Raw genomic sequence first — 21,975 nt, 5'->3', positions numbered from 1 at the left:
TTAGACTTTAAGGGGTCGGAGTGGTCAGTGGAAGTAGAAAATGTCCCCGCGTCATTGAGTGCATGTAGTCAGTAGAGGGAAGAATGGTGCCCCATCACTGGTGTAATGGGAGGGAAAATGCCCTGTCGTTGGTGTCGGTGGAAGGAATGATGCCCCCTTGTTGGTGTCAGTAGGAGGAATAGTGCCCCGAGAGCCAGATAAAGGCAAGCAAAGGGCCACATTTGGCCCATAGGCAGCAGTTTGGAGTCCACTGGTTCATAGGAACCCAGCAACATAGAAGGCATAGTAATTTGGGGTTCATTGGGGAATCGATCACCCACAAGCTTGTCATACAGTTGCAGTATATTATCCCAAAAAGGGATGATTTGCAGGCAAGTGCCTCAAACGTGGGTCATAGTGCTGGCCTGTAAACCTCTCCAACATGTATTAGGGAATAGGGATAGAAGGATATATTTTATGTAAGATTGTGGGGCAGTGGTATCATCCAGACAATATTCAGTAATTGTGTTCTTGGGAATGAGATGAAAAATACATTTTGTACGCAAGTCCCAGTATCTTGTCTCAGTCAATTACATTTAAGGTCTGACATTTACCTATTTTTTGTTTCATGGATGTTTTTAGGTTCATTATGTATTTTGATTTAACTTTTTCTTATCCACCAACAGGTTTGTTTTATAAAATGGAAGGTCAGAAGGATCCTGTACTTTGTGGCAACAGCACAGATGCTGGGTAAGAGGAATGATTAGTCAAGTTTATCATTGAATTGTACAGTGTGACATTTTTCAACATCATTGGGCTTGTTCAATTGAAAATGTATCAAAATAATTTTTTCCGCATACAGACCTTTAAAGTAAACTTGTCATTACATCAAAAAACTCTAAAGTCTATGGGGGCAGCCATAGACTCGATTACCCTATCAACAGACAGTGTTGACAGGGGAATCCCTCCCGCTGAGCTATTGTGTTCTCCCGGCAGGGGGTGAGAGAAGCTGTCTTTGGTGGTAAGTAATAATCGTATGTAAAAACTGGCAGGCTGGTTGTAACAAAGTTGATTGATTGATCAACTTAGGTACGTTCAGCCTACCCATGCATGGTTCCTTCTGAACCGGATGAAATTCGAACCATCTATGGTTGGCTTAAACCAGCAGGCAGCAGCACAAGGGACACTTTACACTGAATGTAAACAGTGTAAACAATGTAAACAGTGTTGCCAACCCCCCAAAGTGAAACTTACTGAGGGGACAAACAAAATTTACAAACGACACCAATTTTTTACCGCCAGAAATCATGACATTTCCTGACATATTTTTTACTGAAACTTGAAAAAAGGACATGATACGGGTTATGGTAAGAGGCTGCCGAGAGGATGTAGGTGATGGTTGGAGGATGCAGGCAGGATACAAGAGATGGTTAGAGGGTGCGGGCAAGATACAGCAGATGGTTAGAGGCAACGGGCAGGATACAGGAGATGGTTAGAGGGTGTGGGCAAGATACAGGAAATGGTTAGAGGGTGCGGGTAGGTTACAGGAGATGGTTACCGGCTGCAGGCAGGATACAGGAGATGGTTAGAGGGTGCGGGCAAGATACAGGAGATGGTTAGAGGGTGCAGGCAAGATACAGGAGATGGTTAGCGGCTGCAGGCAGGATACAGGAGATGGTTAGAGGGTGCGGGCAAGATACAGGAGATGGTTAGAGGCTGTGGATATGATACAGAAGATGATTCAGGAGATGGTTAAAATCTCACCAGTCACCACTGCCTGTGCCAGCCATGCCCTTTCCTCTGCAGTATGCAGTTCCTTCCTTCCGTTCCAGACTGTGCTATAAGCTGCCTGATTAACTGGCACTAACAGACAGTCCCCCACCCTGAGACTGCCAGCCCCTGGGTGGCGGCTCTCCCGCCTCTTCGTCCAGTTCAGGCTGTTTCTGTGTTAATTTATAAAAGTCACTAAACGGCGCCATGATGTCTCCACATGCCGGCCCCCATGCCTGAGCCCAGCAGAGCTTGCCCGATCACGACCTGGCTTCAGAACTCCACATGTGCAGTTGCAAAGTCGGTCGAAGGCCATTTCCTTTCTTCTTTTTTTTTTTATCGATGGCCTCCATCCGTAACGGACATTTATGGACATTTTTTTTTTATTTTGTTTAATTAATAAACGTAGGTTTAAAATAGGGCTGTTACTGATTAAAATTTTCGTGTTCGATTACCGTATTTATCGGCGTATATCGCGCACTATTTTCCCCTTAAAATAAGGGGAAAATCGTGGGTGCGCGATATACGCCGATAGCCGCTTCCCGCGCTCAGTTTGAAATCCTGCGCCGACACTCGGGTACATTCAGCCAGGCTCGGCTTCGCTCGTGCTCACGCATAAACGTCACAGAGCGTGAGCGCGAGCGACGCCGAGCCTTGCCGAATGTACCTGAGTGTACTGCACTGGGTATATGTCGGCGGAGGCGTTCGAACTGAGCGCGGGAAGCGGGGACTCGAATTGAGGCGCGCGCCGGAGAAGCCGGGAGGACACCATCGAGGCCGCAGACGGACGCAGGACCGGACGATGGACGCTGGGAAGACACCAAAACTGTAAGTAATGAAATCATATAACATTTTTTTTTACAGGAATTTCGGGGGCAACTTTAGGGGTGCGCGGTATACGCGGGAGCGCTTTATACCGCGATAAATACGGTAATCGTTTTCTTTTTTTAATCGATTAATCGACCAATTTTGATTAATTATAACGCACATACATTTTTCGGATCATCACCATATATAGTCCCCACTGTAACATCCACAATCACCCCCACTGTAATATCCACAGACATCTCCCCCACTGTAATATTCACAGACATCTCCCCACTGTAATATCCACAGACATCTCCCCACTGTAATATCCACAGACATCTCCCCACTGTAATCCACAGACATCTCCCCACTGTAATATGGTCCACATCTCCCCCACTGTATAGGAAGATTAGTGCTTGCTTAGTCTTAGCCTAGGCTCACCTAGGCCGCCACCCGATGGACCAATATGGCCGTCGCTCCGGGAGCTAGGCCGAAGCCGCAGCCTTTCCTATGGCCAAGGCAGCAGCGGAGCTCCGCGGATCACGTGGTGTGCCGATGCGCATATGGTGACCAGTTCAGATCACGGATCATTTACGATCCATTGCACCACTAGTACCGATCAAAAGAATTTTGATCGTTCAAACAATTAACGATTAATCGAGGAATTAATCTTTAATTTTCACAGCCCTAGTTTAAAATCAATCGTCATTTCAGAATCTCACCTTACTGTGTTCTAAATATATTGATTTTTATCATAACTGTTCTTAAACTGGCTGCTGCAATGGGAGGGTCTGTCTAATTATCATTACCTGAGAAATCTCAGTGCTGTAATAGGAAAAAGAGAATTACAGTATGTGCATCTTTTTAGTTGTGATAAATCTTAGACAGGCAAGAAATACATTTTCTGCACAGAAAGAGTGGACAGAATGCCTTCAATTTGCCATATTACAAGGAAGCCACATTTGACATTTAGCTATTTAAGAAAATTATAGCTGACTGCAGAGTGAAATGGAAAGATAATTTTTAATAATGTAAGTACAAAATGGCGTGTGTAGCATTTATATAAAATTACATTTTTTTTTTTTCTTGGTAGAGTGCAGTATTTCATTAAATCTTAGCAGTTTTCTGTGCACCTTGTACACTCTGCTTGTGATCCTGGCTTTAACTTCACAGTTCCACAATGCAATGTGTACACCACAGCAGACAGCAGAGACACAAACGCATTGCCTTGTGGTATGTCAGGAGCCATTAAAGCCAAAGGCCCGGATTCACAAAGCACTTACGACGCCATATCTCGAGATACGCAGCGTAAGTGCAAATATGCGCCGTCGTATCTATGCGCCGTGCCCACAAACTGAGATACGCCTGAAAATAGGCTTCATCCGACCGACGTAACTTGCCTACGCCGGCGTATCGTGGGCGCATATTTACACTGGACGCATTTGGCGCTCCCATTGATTTTCTATTCACATATGCAAATGAGGGAGATACGCCGATTCACGAACGTACGTCCGTCCGACGCAGTGCGCGTAAAGTCATACGTCCGGCGTAAAGTTATGACCCATAAAGGAGGTGTAACTCAGCAGCATCCATGCAAAGGGAACACAAGCCGTCATATTTTACGCCGTTTACGTAGGACGTGAATATGACTAGGCGTAGTTTACGTTCACGCCGTAGGCAGTGATCCGACGTATCTTAGGCAGTTGTTCCGACGTGATTCTGAGCATGCGCACTGGGATGCCTCCACGGGACGGCACATGCGCCGTTCGTTATTCGTATCTGTCTGGCGCTCGGCCCATCATTTGCATGGGGTCACGCCTCATTTGCATGGCTCACGCCCACTTCCACTTTCGACGACTTACGACTGAGAAACCCAGCGCAGATTTGGCAGCACTGGCTTTGTGAATACAGTGCTTGCCTCTCTGCACTGCGTCGGCGTAGCGTAAAGAAGATACGCTACGGCGGCATAAATATGCGCCGATGTATGTGAATCTGGGCCAAAGTGTCAGCATGACAGCCAGGCAACTAACCTTTTAAAAAGAAGAGGACAGCTTTGCAAAATAAATATTTTTTCACAGAACAATTATTGCATTAGTAATTCATCTATGCTTTCCTTTTACTCAGTCAGTGCCCAGAAGGGTACACGTGCGTGAAGGTGGGAAGAAATCCAGATTATGGATACACAAGCTTTGACACGTTTGGTTGGGCATTTTTATCGCTCTTTAGACTGATGACTCAGGACTGCTGGGAGAACCTGTATATGAAAGTAAGTAAATATTGTATCCCTTTGACTATAACCAGCAAATAAATAACACTTTCATTCCCCCCCCAACATTTAAGCAGGACTTTACTTTCTCAATCAGACTATTTTTAATCCCTTTGCTGCTAGCATTAGTAAATACATAGGAAAGCATGCCATATTTAATTGTTTTAACTTTAATTTCAGTTGCATCCTGGTTTCCAGGCATGGGCAAATGATGTCATACATCCTAGGAGCCTTCAGGAGGGAAGAATGTTTTTTTTTTTTTTTTTCAGCTAAGCACACTCTCCTGTCTGCATGCCTGAACTAAGGGCAGATGGATTCCAGAAAGAAAATACTACATGAATCATCTGCCCTTACTTAAGATGGCCACCACCAGAAATTCTATGAGGTTGTTTTTCAAAATGACTTCATAAATTTCAATTGTTTTCATCCATTATAAAGTGAAGAGCTAAGATGAAACATTTTGGATGCAGCTAAGAATTGTGGGAGGGTAGTGAACAGTCCAACCTTTTGATAAGGGAAATCAGCAGGTGTCAAGCAGGAGTCATGATTAGTTCAGAATGTTTACTCATTAAAGCACATGCATTTCAGCGTCTCCTTCATTTTTAGGTTAAAAAGAACATTAAATTATTATTATTATTATACAGGATTTATATAGCGCCAACAGTTTGTGCAGCGCTTTTGTCAGAAACCAGACAGAAGTACAATAAAATCACACTTGTTTAATAATAAAAATAATAATAATAAAAAGATGAACAGAGTAAGCGTTGTCAAAACATAGCAAGAGTTCAGGAACCGGATCGAATAGTCAGCCAAGCCAAATGTCAAAGAGCCAGAGAAGAACGTGTAGAACAGTATTAGGAGCCAAAAGGGATGTCAGCCAAGCAAGTCTTCAACAGGAACGCAGGAGATACTCTGTGATGTTGACCAATGTGAAGGGAGAGAGCAAGTGAACTGGAAGGCTTAAGTAGGCAGGACTGACGAGCAGGATCATCAACAGGTGAGTCACTGTGGAGAGATAGGAGCTGGCAATTAGCCGACAGCTGAGCGGCCAGCTCAGAGAAGGAAGGGCTGAGCCCAGACCTGACAGCTTTACAACATGGGGCAAACAGTACAGTTACAATACAATACAATACAGGAGGGATAAGAGGGCCCTGCTCGTTAGAACTTACAATCTAGAAGTAAGGGTCAAGTGGAACAAAAGGTAACAGTGGTGGGGGGATGATAAGATGGGGGAAATGAAAATACAGTTGTTAGGTGTGGGAGGGATAGGCTTCTCTGAAGAGGAGGGTTTTCAGGGATAGTCTTAAAGCTAATAGAGTTGGAGATAATCAAACAGATTGGGTAAGGAGTTCCATAGGATTGGAGAGGCTCTGGAAAAGTCCTTGAGGCGAGCATGGGAGGAGGTGATGAGGGAGTTTGAGAGCTGGAGGTCTTGAGAAGAACGAAGAGAACGATTGGGTTGGTATTTAGAGACTAGGTCAGTGATGTAGCTGGGGGCAAAGTTGTGGATGGCTTTGTAAGTAGTGGTCAGTATTTTGAATGTACTTAGTTGGGTGAGTGGGAGCCAGTGGAGGGATTGACAAAGAGGAGTAGCAGACACAGAGCGATTGGTTAGGAGGATGAGTCTGGCAGTAGCATTTATGATGGATTGAAGGGGGGATTATTTAGAGGTAAGTCAATGAGGGAGTTGCAGTAGTCAAGGCGAGAGATGAGCAGGGAGTGAATTAAGAGCTTTGTTGTGTCATTGGTTAGAAAGGGGCGTATTTTGGAGGGGTTGAGGAGGCAAGATTTCTACATTGATTGGACGCGGGGCTTAAAGGAGAGTTCAGAGTCCAGGATTACACCTAGGATCTTAGCATGTGGGGATGGGCTTATAGTTGTGCCATCAATTTTGACAGAAAGATCAGGGGAAGAGACACGTGGGGGAGGAAAAGGATACCGTAAGTTCAGTTTTGGATAGCTTAAAGTGTAAGTAAACCCACCTATCATTTTCAGCCAAGGAAGCTGCCATCTTGGCCTATATTTAATCTTCAACTGCCATGGTGCTGCACATGTGATCAGTTATGACACCAGCCATTGAATGGTTTGACTGATTGGTTGAGAGCACAACCAATGGGACAGTTAGCAATCCCGGCATGCCGGAAATGTAACTGCTTTTTGAAACTGTTAAATCGATGGGTTTACTTCCGCTTTAAGTTTGAGGAAGTGATGGGACATCCAGACTGATATATCTTATGGTAAATAAGTGATACGTGAAGAGACTGAAGCAGTGAGGATATACAGAATATGGGGTAGATCCACGTACAGCGGCGCATTATTGCGCCGGGCGTAGCGTATCTAAGATACACTACGCCACCGTAACTTACCTTTTTTTTTTCGAATCCTTAAAGAATTTGCGCCGTAAGTTACGGCGGCGTAGTGTATCTTTGGTGGCGTAAGGGCGCGGAATTCAAATGGCTGTGATGGGGGCGTGTTTTATGTAAATACGTCATGACCCGACGTAAACAACGTAAACAACGTTTTTTTTTAACTGCGTCCGTGGGGGTATCCCAGTGCGCATGCTCGAAATTAACCCAGAACAAGCCAATGCTCACAACGGTGACGTCATTCTACGCAAATCCCTATTCGCGAATGACTTACGCAAACAACATAAAAATTTCAAATTTCTACGTGGGAACGATGGCCATACTTAACATTGAGTACGCCTCATAACAGTAGCTTTAACTATATGCCGGAAAAAGCCGAACGCAAACGACGTAAAAAAATGCGCCGGCCGGACGTACGTTTGTGGATCGCCGTAACTAGCTAATTTGCATACTCGACGCGGAATTCGATGGAAACGCCACCTAGCAGCCGCCAAAAAATTGCATCTTAGATCCGACGGCGTACTAAGACGTACGCCTGTCGGATCGACCCGAGATGCCGTTGTATCTTGTTTTGTGGATAACAAAGATACGACGCAGGAAATTTAAAATAAATTAATTAATTAATAAAAGTAATTCTTTTGTGGATCTGCCTCTATATCCTTAAACACAGATATATTCTTAGAGCTAGACACAGGATGGAATCTGCATTTGATTATGTTGGCATACTGGGTAGATGTCATAGGTGCCCTGTCAAAAATAGAAAATACGTCTGCATATAATGTTTGCTGAAGTGTTTGTTATTATAATGTACATATAGATCAAACAGACTACACGTGATCAATGCTCAGAGCTTTTTCAATTAGCAAGAGCAGCCTCCTCTCCCTCTCTTCTTCCTCTCCCTCTCCTCCTCCTCCCTCTCTCTTTCCTTTTCTTCTCCTTCTCCTTATCCTCTCCTCCTCCTCTCTTCTTCCTCTCCCTCCCTTCTTCCTCTCCCTCTCTGCTTCCGCTCCTCTCCCTCTCCCTTTCCTTTTCTTCTCCCTCTCCTCTTCGTCTCCTCCTCCTCCTCCTCCTCCTCTCTTCTTCCTCTCCCTCCCTTCTTCCTCTCCCTCTCTTCTTCCTCTCCCTCCCTTCTTCCTCTACCTCTCCCTCCCTTCTTCCTCTTCCTCTCCCTCTCCTCCTCCGCTCCTTTCCCTCTCCCTTTCCTTTTCTTCTCCTTCTCCTCTTCCTCTCCTCCTCCTCCTCCTCCTCTCTTCTTCCTCTCCCTCCCTTCTTCCTCTCCCTCTCTGCTTCCGCTCCTCTCCCTTTCCTTTTCTTCTCCCTCTCCTCTTCGTCTCCTCCTCCTCCTCCTCTCTTCTTCCTCTCCCTCCCTTCTTCCTCTACCTCTCTGCTTCCGCTCCTCTTCCTCTCCATTTCCTTTTCTTCTCCCTCTCCCACTCCTCTTCCTCCCCCTTTACTCTTCCACTTCCTCTCCCTCTCCTCTATAAATCATCTTGCTTTTCCCTCAGACCCTTCGAGCTGATGGTAAGACCTACATGATCTTCTTTGTGCTGGTGATCTTCTTGGGCTCCTTTTATCTGGTCAATCTAATCCTAGCTGTGGTAGCTATGGCTTATGAAGAACAGAATCAGGCAACAATGGAAGAAGCAGAGCAGAAAGCTGCAGAGTTTCAGAAGATGATGGAGCAGCTGAAAAGGCAACAAGAAGAAGCTCAGGTAACATCAGTCTTTCTTTCCTTGTCTCTTCTTGTCTGTATATCTCATTGTCTATTTTTCATATACCTTCGTTTTTGGTCTGTTTCAATAGGATTGTCTTTCTGAGGCCCCGTACGCATGACCGAGTTTCTCGGCAGAATTCAGCAAGAAACTCGATGGGAGCCGTATTCTGCAGAGGAAACCGGTCGTGTGTACACTTTTGGCCGAGGAAACCGACAAGGAACTTGTCGAGCCGAATAGAGAACATGTTCTCTATTTCCTCGTTAGTCAATGGGGAAACTTTGCTGGCCGAGATCCTCGGCGGCTTCACAAGGAACTCGACGAGCAAAACTATGTGTTTTGCTCGTCGAGTTTCTCGGACGTGTGTACGGGGCCTTACTCTTTTCCTGCAGCACCAAATGAGTGCAGCACTAAAGAACAACATTTAACTTTCTTTTAATTTCCCTTGCCTGACTGTCTGTTTCCAAATACATGTGGCTGGCCTAACGGGGGGTGTAGGGGCAGTTGGAAGAATTCAGAGGAATTTTCATTTATTTTATTAATTAAAGCAAAACTATAGGCAAAATCTTTTTTTATCTTTCCCTTGATCCTGACTAGTCTCCCAGTTCTCCTGCTGAGAACATCCCCAAAGCATGATGCTGCCACCACCATGCTTCACTGCAGGGATGTTATTGGCCAGATGATGAGCTGTGCCTGGTTTCCTCCAGACATGATGCTTGCTATTCAGGCCAAAGAGTTCAATCTTTATTTATTCAGACCAGAGAATTTAGTTTCTTATGGTCTGACAGTCCTTCAGGTGCCTTTTGGCAAACTCCTGGCAGGCTGTCATGTGTCTTTTGCAAAGGAGAGGCTTCCGTCTGGCCACTCTACCATACAGACCTGATTGGTGAAGTGCTGCAGAGATTGTTGTTCTTCTGGTAGGATCACATCTCACAGAGCTCTGTCAGTGACCATTAGGTTCTTGGTCGGCTCCCTCACTAAGTCCCTTCTCCCCCGATTGCTCAGTTTTGCCAGAAGGCACCACTCCAGGAAGAGTCCTGGTGGTTCCAAACTTCTTCCATTTATGGATGATGGAGGCCACTGTGCTCATTGGGACCTTTAATGCTGCAGAAATGTTTCTGTACCCTTCCCCAGATCTGTGCCTTGATACAATCCTGTCTCAGAGGTCTACAGACAATTCCTTGGACTTCATGGCTTGGTTTGTGCTCTGACATGCACTGACCTTATATAGACAGGTCTGTGACTTTCCAAATCATGTCCAATCAACTGAATTTACCACAGGTAGACTCCAATCAAGTTGGAGAACCATCTCAAGGTTGATCAGTGGAAACACACAGCAAAGGCTGTGAATACTTATTTATGTACATTTGATTTTTTTGTTATTGTTTTATTTTCTTAATAAATTTGCAGAGATTTCAAACAAACTTCTTTAACCACTTAAGGACAGCCGCACGCCGATGTAGTCAGCAGAATGGCACGGCTGGGCACAAGGGCGTACAGGTACGTCCCCTTTAAGATTCCAGCCGTGGGCGGCTCGCGACCTGGTCCTAGGCTAGGTGACCGTCCCCGCGGGACCCGATCGCCGCTGGTGTCCCGCGAATGGGTCACAGAGCTGAAAAATGGGGAGAGGTAAGTGTAAACAAACCTTGCCCTATTCTTCCTAGTGGCATTGTCAGTGATTGTCTGTTCCCTGTCATGGGGAACGACGATCAGTGACGTGTCACACCAGGCCACGCCCCCTACAGTAAGAATCATACACTAGGGCACACTTAACCTCTACAGCGTCACCTAGTGGTGATCGGAAGGGGTTAAATGTGTCTATGTGTACTGGTGTCAGTGTAGTGTTGGTGCGACTTACTGTGACTCTTCTCTCATCTCGGCGGTTTGAAAATACCGCCAAAATGAGAGCTGCATCACTTCCTCTGCCTATGTTTACATTTTACAGGCAGAGGAAGTGACATGGCGGCGGCTCACAGGATTGGCTGGAAGCGATCACGAGGGGGCGAACAGCCGTCCCCTCGAGTCGGATCGCTCCCGAAGGTAAGCCGCCCGCTGCACGCAGCGGAGGGAGTCCCGATCGGACCCCCGACCCGCTAGATCTACCTGTACGTGCCATTCTGTGGACGTATATAGGCGTGCAGCGGGCGTTAAGTGGTTAAATTGTCACTCTATTTTTGTTTATAGCGCAAAAAATAAAAACCGCAGAGGTGATGAAATACCACCAAAAGAAAGCTCTATTTGTGGGAAAGAAAGGACGCCTATTTTGTTTGGGAGCCACGTCGCACGACTGCGCAATTGTCAGTTAAAGCGACGCAGTGCCGAATCGCAAAAAGTGGCCTGGTCCTTTAGCTACAAAACTGTCTGGGGCTTAAGTGGTTATGGTTGTCATTTTGGGATATTGTATGTAAAATGTTGAGGAAAATAATGAATTTAATACATTTTGGAATAAGGCTGTAACATAAAAAATGTGAAAAGTGAAGCGCTGAGAATACTTTACGGATGCACTGAAGCTTCAAATAGAAAACTATTTTTAGTTAGGATGATCCTTTAGCAATTTATAGGCAGTCTTTCAGAACAATGTCATGTATAATTTATCAACACAAAATATTAAAAGGGTACGATTTATTAAATCACAAGATAAATACACACAGCTGGAAAAAAAACATACTGTAAGAATAAATATATTAGCATGAAATGATGGCATGTAACTGTATCCTCAGGCAACGCAATCATTACAGGTAGAGCATAATATGACTATGAAACACAATAAAGTACATTACAAATGAATAATTAATTACAGAGCAGAACATAAAATTCCACTGCATACAGCACATATTTGTTGTTTTTATATCATAGAATTATAAAAATACAGTAAAAATACTGTGCCAAAACTGAACTAGGTTCTACACACCAGGTTTTTGCAGATACAACACTTTTTATAGAAATTTATTTTTCATGTTTTTGGTAACTGCTGAGCTCCAGGTAGATATACCATACAAGCAGGGGTGGCCGAATCCCATCCATGTGTCCGGTCCCTTAACCACTTGCTTACTGGGCACATATACCCCCTTCCTGCCCAGGCGAAATTTCAGCTTTCGGCACTGTTTCGCTTTAACTGACAATTGCGCGGTCGTGCGACGTGGCTCCCAAACAAAATTGGCGTCCTTTTTTCCCCACAAATAGAGCTTTCTTTTGGTGGTATTTGATCATCCCTGCGTTTTTTATTTTTTGTGCTATAAACAAAAAAATAGCGTCAATTTTGAGAAAAAACAATATGTTTTACTTTTTGCTATAATAAATATCCCATTTTTTTTTTTTAACAATTTATTTCTCAGTTTAGACCGATATGTAATTCTTCTACATATTTTTGGTAAAAAAATCACAATAAGCGTATAGTGATTGGTTTGCGCAAAAGTTATAGCGCCTACAAAATAGGGGACAGAATTATGACTTTTTATTATTATTTTTTTTTTACTAGTAATGGCGGCGATCTGCAATTTTTATTGGGCCTGCGACATTATGGATCGGACACTTTTGACACATTTCTGGGGCCATTCACATTTATACAGCGAACAGTGCTATAAATATGCACTGTTACTGTATAAATGTGACTGGCAGGGAAGGGGTTAACACTAGGGGGTAAGGAAGGGGTTAAATGTGTTCCCTACTAGTGATTCTAACTGTGGGGGGAGGGGACTGACTGGGGGAGGTGACCGATCTGTGTCCCTATGTACAAGGGACACCGCATCGGTCTCCCCTCCCTGGCAGGAATTACACACACAGATCCACGTCCTTGTCTGTGTAATGGCCAATCGCGGGTACCTGGCGGACATTACGCCCGCCAGGCACATGCATCAGCACCTCAGTGACGTCGGCGGGCATGTGCGCTCGCACGCCCCCAAGGGCCGGAGGAGCCGAGGACGTCAATAGACGTCCTCCCGGCATTGTAGAGCCACCTTGTGGCTGTCATTTTACAATGGCCGGGGCTCCAAGTGGTTAATCTACGTGCCGGACACATGAAATCCAATGTGGGGTGTCTTTTTTTGAAGCAGGTGATTGGCGCCCTGAGCCCACCCAGTTGTGTGACAATAGAATATTCGCTATTGTCACACTGATCCTCCTCAGGACCCACTTCCTGATTAGCCGAAAGGACAGATGATCCTATTGGACACCTAGGAGGAGGAGGGAGGAGACTTTTTGGACCTTGCCTCCCCAGGGATTGGTGGAAACTCCATAAATATTCAGGTTGCAGCCTCTGTTCCTTCACCCTATAAGTTCCAAGAACTGTCCAGAGTGTTCTAGAAGCCAGGGGGAGGTAACAGAGCCACAGCCTTTGAAGCACAGCACAGCCTCCCTAAACAAATTTACCCATGCCTGCAAGAGGGCCAAACTAAATGTACCTACACTAGAAGACCGCACTACATCTTTATAGAATGAAAGCATAAATTAATAGCATAGTTTGTAACTGTAGACATATTTTGTAGTTATGTTCTAAAACAGTTAAAAAAAACTTTCCATGTGACGATATGGCAATTTAACATTATTTATGTACAGTTGTGCTCACAGGTTTACATACCCTTGCAGAATTTATGATTTCTTGGCCATATTTCAGAGAATATAAATGATAACACAAAAACTTTTCTTCCACTCATGGTTAGTGTTTGGCTGAAGCCATTTATTATCAATCAACTGTGTTTACTTTTTTAAATCATAATCACAACAGATGACCCTGATCAAAAGTTTACATACCCCATACTTAATACCGTGTATTGTCCCCTTTAACATTGATGACAGGTTGAAGTCTTTTATGGTATTTGTGGATGAGGCTCTTTATCTTCTCAGATGGTAAAGCTGCCCATTCCTTTTGGCAAAAAGCCTCCAGTGCCTGTAAATTCTTAGGCTGTCTTGCATGAACTGCATGTTTGAGATTTACATACATGTTTTCAGAGAGTCCTGTAATCCATCTGAAGTTATTTGTGGGTTTTTCTTTGCATCCCAAACAATTTTCCTGGCAGTTGTGGCTGAAATTTTAGTTGGTCTACCTGACCGTGGTTTGGTTTCAACAGAACCCCTCATTTTCCACTTCTTGATTAGAGTTTGGCCCCGTACACACGATAGAATCCATCCGCTGAAAAATCCCAGCATATGGGTTTCAGCGGATAGATCCTATGGTGTGTACACGCCAGCGGATCTGTTTCCGTGGATATTTCTCCCCTGGGATGGATTCCAGCAGATCGAATATTTGCTGACATGCCAAGCAAATCCATCTGCTGGAATCCATCCCAACGGATGGATCCGCTGGTCTGTATAGACTCACCGGATCCATCCCTCCGAAGGGATCCCCCGCATGCGTCGTAATGATTCGACGCATGAGTGGAATTCCTTATATGACAGCGGCGCGCACGTCGCTGCGTCATAATCGCGGCGACGGCGCGACACGTCATCGCCAGAGGATTTCGGCGCGGATTTCAATGCGATGGTGTGTATACTCCATCGCATGAAAATCCGCCGAAATCCTCGAAAGGATTTATCCGCGGAAACGGTCCGCTGGACCGTATTCGCGGATAAATTCTCTCGTGTGTATGGGGCCTTAGGCATTGTCAATTCCTTGGATATCTTTTTACATCCCTTTCCTGTTTTATACAGTTCAACTACCTTTTCCCGCAGATCCTTTGACAATTCTTTTGCTTTCCTCATGACTCAGAATCCAGAAACGTCAGTGCAGCATTGGATGAAAGATGCAAGGGTCTGTCAGGAGTCCAGAAACTCATTGACCTTTTATACACACACACTAATTACAAGCAAACAGATCACAGATGAGGATGGTTACCTTTAATAGCCATTCAAACTCCTTTGTGTCAACTTGTGTGCATGTTATCATGCCAAAATCACCAGGGTATGTAAACTTTTGATCAGAGCACTTTCTGGACTTTGGGCCAGATCCACAACCAGCGGGCTTAACTTAAATGTTCCGATTTAAGTTACACCGCCGCAAAATTTCTACCTAAGTGCCCGATCCACAAAGCACTTACCTAGAAATTTGCAGCTGTGTAACTTAAATCTGTCCGGCGCAAGGCGGGCCCAATCTAATGGGGCGAGTCCCAATTAAATTAGGCGCGCTCCCGCGCCGGATGTACTGCGCATGCTCCCGACGCTATTTTCCTGACGTGCTTTGCGTTACGTTACGTTGCGCCGAGTTTTCTGAATCGCAACGGGTAAAAAAGATGCGGCGGGAAAAAAAAAAATTAAAAAAAAAATTTGACAGCGACGCGGGAAAGAAGGGTATACTTTTACATGGTGTACTAAGTTTACACTTTGTAAAAGCAGCTCTAATTTTGCGACGGCAAACTAACACTTACAGAGAATTAACGAAGGGAAAAACCTTCGTGGATCTCCGTAAGTGCTAATTTGCATACCCGACGCAGAATTTCGACGAGAAATGCCCCCAGCGGCGGCGGAGGTACTGCATCCTAAGATCCGACAGTGTAAAACGATTACACCTGCCGGATCTTAGGAATATCTATGCGTAACTGATTCAATGAATCAGCCGCATAGATAGAAACAGGGATACGACGGCGTATCCCTTTTGTGGATCTGGCCCTTTATGTCCAATTGATACCATTGTTTATGAGTATATATTCATATATATATATATATATATTTTTTTTTTAAATGGTAACAAAGTTAATGCGCTAGGCTGGTGCACTCTCTGTTTCCTATCTTTTAGAAGTAATTAGACACTCTCCAAAGAGGAGGAGATTATGACATACAATGAAGGAGGGGGTTGTGCTAGGGAATTGACTAGCAATTTTCTAGAAAATTCAAAGGCAAATTAATAAAAAAATTGAAATAGAAACACTGCAATTAGGCATGTAAAATACCTTTTATTTTATTTTAGTTGCAGTTTTTTAGGCTGGTGACAGGATCTCTTTAATTTCCTACCATCTAAGAACTTAAAGGATCACTAAAGGATTTTTTTTTTAGCTAAATAGCTTCCTTTACCTTACTGCAGTACTGGATTCATGTCCTTATTGTTCGTTTTTGCTTTGAAGTTGCTGAAATTCTGCTGTGATCTCCACACTTCCTGGTTGCCTGTTTCCTTATAACCACAGTACTGGGAGATTTTCACGGTGGTCTAAGCTGTCATTACTGTGTGTCTAAAACTTAACAGAACCAATCAGATTTATTTTAAAAACAAAACACTGCCCTGGATTTGTTTGATTTTGTTCTGTGTGTCTCTCTAGTTCACAGGAACATGAAACCAGTTTAAAAGTGAAACTAACCTGCAGGCACATTATATGATTGATTTTTATCTATTTGTAATCATTTTTAAAAGGAATCAGTTAACTTTTATGTCTCTATACCCTGTAAACAGTCATTTCAGCAAAAAAAATGTTTTCCTTTAGTGACCCTTTAACTATTGTTTTATATTTCGGGATGCAAATATGTTGTACAGTTACTTCCATGCTACCACTATTACTACTAAAACATATTAATGCACTTTGTACACCACTGCAGGCTGTAGCGGCAGGAGCTGAGACAATGGGAGAGTCCCAGGTCCTAAGTGAAGAAGGTGAAATGGATGACCCTTCAGAGACCTCTTCTATAATATCAAAGCTAAGTTCTAAGAGTGCCAAAGACAGGAAGAACTGGAAGACCCAAAGAGAAAACGTAGAACAGTGTACTAAGGAAGAGGAGAAAAGGGATGAGGAGAAATGTTGTATATCTGCATCTGAAGACAATGCAAAGAGGAAAGGCTATCACTTTAACAGGGAAGCCCATCAGTTGGAATATTATAGGAAGCCATCATCCCCGAGAGAGGTAAGATATTATTTTGCAGCAATAGTTCAAACGGTGGCTCTTTACCTCATATCTAAAAACACATTAAAGGAACACTAAAGAGACATGTTATACCTACCTCCACTGTGCAACTCGTTTTGCACAGAGTGGCCCCGAACCTGGTTTTCTGGGGTCCCTCGGCGACTGTCTCGGCTCCCACCCGCAAGAACTTTCCACCTCCATGCGAGCTCTCTCGCATGGTGGTAAGTTCTTGCGGGCGCACTCCCGTGATACAGCCTGCGGCTATAGCCGCTCACTGTATCACTTGGCCCCGCCTACAGGCGCGCCACATCATTGGATATGATTGACAGCAGCGCGAGCCAAAGGCTGCGCTGCTTTCAATCAACCAATGAATGAGCCGAGAAGCCTGCTCGTTCACGGTGCGGGACTTTCGAGGGCTCAGGTAAGGATACGGGGGGCTGGGGGGACGGCTGTTTTTTCACCTTAATGCATAGAATACATTAAGGGGAAAAAACATGTACCTTTACAACCCCTTTAATTCTTGTAAATACCAACACTTGAAAATATCAGCTGCCCCGTTAAGGTGTGATGCACCCTTTGTTGCTAAAAAAAAACATCAGTCAAAAAGGGCGCTCGATATAAAGTGTGTGGGTTCTAATACAGTGTAACCTCGAATTGCGAGTAATGTGGCTAACGAGCGTTTCGCAATACAAGCTTTTTTTTTTTTTTTTAATCCTGACTCGGTTTGCAAGTTTTGTCTTGCAAAACAAGCAGGGTTCAAGCCTCTGCGGTGTGCAGTACCACATTTGGCCAGAGGTGCCGGTTCACCAAACATTCTCTGCAGGTATATCTTGTTGTAAATGACAGCAATTGATTCACCATTAGTGAATGTTTGGTGAAAGTCACATTCACTGCTTATGAATGGTCCCCTATTTAGGTTTTGCTTTGTTGTAAGGTGCTGTTCACCACTGTATTTGAGATTATAGTCATGCATTTTTTTCGTGTCACTTCTAAATCGAATTCTGTTGTTTTTGGTTTTGCAGTCACAGTTGAGTGTCCGTGGCCCCCTCTTAACCCCTAGACGTAATAGCAAAGTCAGCATTTTCAGTTTCAGAGATCCCGCTAGGGATGTGGGGTCAGAGAATGATTTTGCTGACGATGAACATAGCACTTTTGAAGATAATGAAAAGGATTCTGTATCTCTGCCGGGTAGACAAGGAGAACGGCGTGCCAGCAATGCCAGCCTGACGAGTCGATCATCTAGGATTCTGCCTCTACTTCCTATGAATGGTAAAATGCACAGTGCAGTGGATTGCAATGGAGTGGTCTCCTTGGTCAGCGGCTCTGGTCCTCCTACTGGACTTTATCCTGAGGTAATACTATGGTTTTTTTTTTTCCTAAAGAGGATTGGCATATTTTGGGTAAATGAATGATTAGAGGACGTCTACACACTAGGGTTGCCACCTTTCCTTCAAGCCAAACCAAAACACTTTAGCGGCACTGCAATTTTTATTTGTAGTATACAAAACAAATGAAAAACAAATAGTACAAATAAATGGAAAACCTGTATAACCTTTTTAAAAATTGTGCCCCCATCAGAGTCCCCCCCCCTTTCATCAGGTGCCCCCATCAGAGTCCCCCCCCCCCCTTTCATCAGGTGCCCCCATCAGAGTCCCCCCCCCCTTTCATCAGGTGCCCCCATCAGAGTCCCCCCCTTTCATCAGGTGCCCCCATCAGAGTCCCCCCCTTTCATCAGGTGCCCCCATCAGAGTCCCCCCCTTTCATCAGGTGCCCCCATCAGAGTCCCCCCCTTTCATCAGGTGCCCCCATCAGAGTCCCCCCCTTTCATCAGGTGCCCCCATCAGAGTCCCCCCCTTTCATCAGGTGCCCCCATCAGAGTCCCCCCCTTTCATCAGGTGCCCCATTAGAGTCTCCCTCTTACATTATATGCCCCCATCAGAGTCCCCTCTACGTAAGGTGCCCCCATCAGAGTCCTCTGGAAGACACACAGGACAGAACTCTGCCTATGTAAACAATTGTGACTAATGTTCCCATCTCTAGCTTTTGTAAATAAACCCCTTAGTGTCAGAATATCCACTGCAATATCTCATTCCCACTATAAGAATGGGGGCAAGGGGACAAGGGACAGTGGCTAGTGCTGACCCTATAGCATTCCCTCCCCCTAGAATTGATGGACTATCTTGGTACTTGGTAAGGAGCAACATACATGTTTTAGTAAAAACGAAATTTGTATTACATATAAAATGTATTTAACATAAAATACATAGTTAAAATTGAAAAAAACAGAAACTCAGGATGCCCCCAAGCAATATCTGTTATTACAAACGTATAGACTGGTCTATGCCTCGACTAGTTTTGCGGTAAAACCGCTTCCTCAAGAGGACCAATCTATAAAGCAATTTGAGGCAGCGATTTGAGGTGCATCTCAAATGAAAGTCCTGCATTTTGTCATTCACACCTCGCTGCTGTCAAATTGTGGTCAGATCTGTGGAAAATCTGCCCCTGATTTAAAATACTGTAGTGTGAATGCAGCCTGAGTGGAGATGGACCTGTTATCTGGGATCAGCAGAGCAAAATGGAGGCGCCAGTGTAAAAGGGGCCTTAAGATAACAAATGTGGCCATCACATCCATAGGCTGATTAGCTGCAAATGATAACATCTTTGTTTCTGGGTCTAGATACACCTTAAAGTGGAGAACCCCCCCCCCCCTAAAAAATAAAATAAACGTCAGCAGCTACAAATACTGTAGCGGCTGACTTTTAATATTGGGACACTTACCTGTCCAGGGATCCTGCGATGTCGGCACCCCAGCTGATTTTCAGGTCGGCTCTCGGGTGCCTCCACCCCCATTCGTGGTAAGGGAAACCGGCAGTGAAGCCTTTTTGCTTCACAGCTGGTTCCCTACTGCACTTTTTAACTGGCCCGGCAGTGAAGGAAGGAGGGGGGGGGGGGTGAACTTCTGAGGGGCGTCGCTGCAGCACAGTCTCCTGGAAGTGGGGACGGGTACCTGTCAAAAACAGGTACCCGTTTCCCCCTCTGTCCTGAAAGCTGCCAAATGCGATACTGGAGGGGGGGAGGAAGCAGATAAGTGGAGCTTCCAATTTGGGTGGAACTCCGCTTTAAAATAACAAATGTGGCCATCATATGCAACGGCTGGCAAGCTACAAAATAATAACTTGTTTTTGGGTTTAAATACACCTTAAAACAATATAGGTTTTATATCAAGTCTTTATTTTTAAATCAAGCTAACTAATTAGTGTAGAAAGATACCGACTCGCACGAAATCTGTTCCCCGAGGAAATGCTTACAGTTATTTACGGCTATCAAACACAATGTTTTGACATATATAATGTATAAACAGCAGGAACTGACAATGGAATGGTTCCCTTTGTATGTGTGTTTATTATTCTACGATTTCTTCATATAATAGCCACATATTGTATCACTCTTGTTTTGCAAGTCACTCGGTTTCTCTAATGTTTGGGAAAAATCATACAGCGCACGTTATGAATTTACAGGTGACACGGACGTCAAAATACCCATAAGTGACTTATTTTAAGGTTGTGTGCGTGGGCATGTTGTCATTTCAGCAGAACCACTGGGGAATGTACAGTTCAGGGAGTGAAGTGACATTCAGAGGTGCTTTTACAATCCCCTTCGCCAAATTACCCTCCCACTTAATCGTAGTGCAATTATGAGTGATGTACCGGTAATTGTGGCAGGTTTACAATAGTGAAGATCTTTCAAGATTGGAGTTCCGGTGGATGTACTAAGGCGATATTGTGTGGGAGATCACCTCAGCAAAGCATGACTGATGTGAATATTTGAATAAGAGCTGCAATAATATCCCATAGAATTGGGTCTAACAAGAGTAGGGCAGCGGGGGAAGCTGCCAGGGGTGCATAGAGGACAAGGAGTACAATATCACTTTGCAGAGAACAAAAGGCCTGACCATAATGCTGATGTACATTTCCTTATTGATTATAGACGTGGGCATTATGCCCCTTTCACATGTACGGATCCCGTGAGGATCCATACATGTGTATCCGCTTGCTCAGCGGGGATCGCTCTGCTGATCCCAGCTGAGCCGGCAGATGACAGGGCGGTCCCTGCACACTGTTCAGGTACAGCCTTGTCAGATCTCTGCTCTCCCCTATAGGGGCATCGGATTAACATGGACCGTAGAATTTTCCTCTGTCTGCAGAATCTGAGGATTGCGAACACTGATGAGATCGGGTGTCAGCGGATGTTCATCCGCTGACACCCGCTATCTCATAGGGATACATGTATGTCCCTTTTTTATCTGCAAATGGATGGATGAAAAAGCGGACATAAGGCGAAAGCTAAGTTGAGCAGATGTAGAAGGGCTTACTATGAATTTGGCAATAAACCCAGTAAGATGCTAGCGAATGCACTGAGGGAGTCTAGGGCCAGTAAACATATCGAGAAAATAAAAACAAAGGGCGACAACATAGTGAGCTCCTCACAATTAATAGCAAAAGCGTTCAGAGAATATTATATGGGCTTGTACCAACTAGATAATCAATCCGCTGTAGAGAAAATACAGAACAGAGAGGAGAGAGTAAGAGAATACCTAAGGAAGTCAGCAATGCCTAAAATCCCAAATGAAAACATAGGAAGTCTGGAAAGCCCAATAACGGTAAAAGAATTTCAGGAGGTAATAAAGGAAATGAAACCAGGGAAATCACCTGGACCTGACGGATATACGCTTCTATATTATAAAACCTTTCAAGAGAAATTAATATCCAAATTTCTAGAGGCCTTTAACTCATTGAAAGAAGGACATCAGATGAGAAGAGAAACATTAGGGGCCCACATAGCTGTTATTCCCAAGGAAGGGAAAGACCCCATGGTATGTGCGAGCTATCGACCGATATCGCTGTTGAATATAGACTTAAAAATATTTTCAAAGATAATCGCCAATAGATTAGCAATACATATTCCACCGCTCATACACTCGGATCAGGTGGGCTTTGTCCCTGGAAGAGAAGGGAGGGAGAATACGCAAAAAGTGCTAAGTACCATCTACTTGGCCCAATTCCACCATAAACCATTAGCACTCATTTCAACTGATGCGGAGAAAGCCTTCGACAGGGTGGACTGGGGCTTTTTAAATGCTACATTAAAGCACATAGGGCTAGGAGTTGGTATGCAGAACTGGATCGCAAGTCTTTACTCCTTCCCATCGGTTAGAGTGAAGGTGAACGAGGCACTATCGGACCCATTCCCAATC

The 21,975-nt window shown here is 44.4% G+C and overlaps 1 protein-coding gene across 1 annotated transcript in view; it reads left to right on the top strand.

Annotated features, from left to right (window-relative positions):
- LOC120944060 (sodium channel protein type 2 subunit alpha-like) overlaps window positions 1–21,975 on the top strand; it is a 216,350-nt gene that overhangs the window by 106,804 nt on the left and 87,571 nt on the right. Inside the window, exons 8-12 of the mRNA XM_040357834.1 lie at window positions 666–729; window positions 4,681–4,822; window positions 8,694–8,900; window positions 16,419–16,721; window positions 17,744–18,073. Of these exons, the coding sequence (XP_040213768.1) occupies window positions 666–729; window positions 4,681–4,822; window positions 8,694–8,900; window positions 16,419–16,721; window positions 17,744–18,073 (1,046 nt within the window). The remainder of the gene's footprint in view (window positions 1–665; window positions 730–4,680; window positions 4,823–8,693; window positions 8,901–16,418; window positions 16,722–17,743; window positions 18,074–21,975) is intronic.

This window comes from Rana temporaria, chromosome 6 (genome assembly GCF_905171775.1).
Source record: "Rana temporaria chromosome 6, aRanTem1.1, whole genome shotgun sequence".
Lineage (NCBI taxonomy): Eukaryota > Metazoa > Chordata > Amphibia > Anura > Ranidae > Rana > Rana temporaria.
Note: the sequence above shows the minus strand (reverse complement) of the source record. Positions and strands in the feature narration are given on the sequence as shown.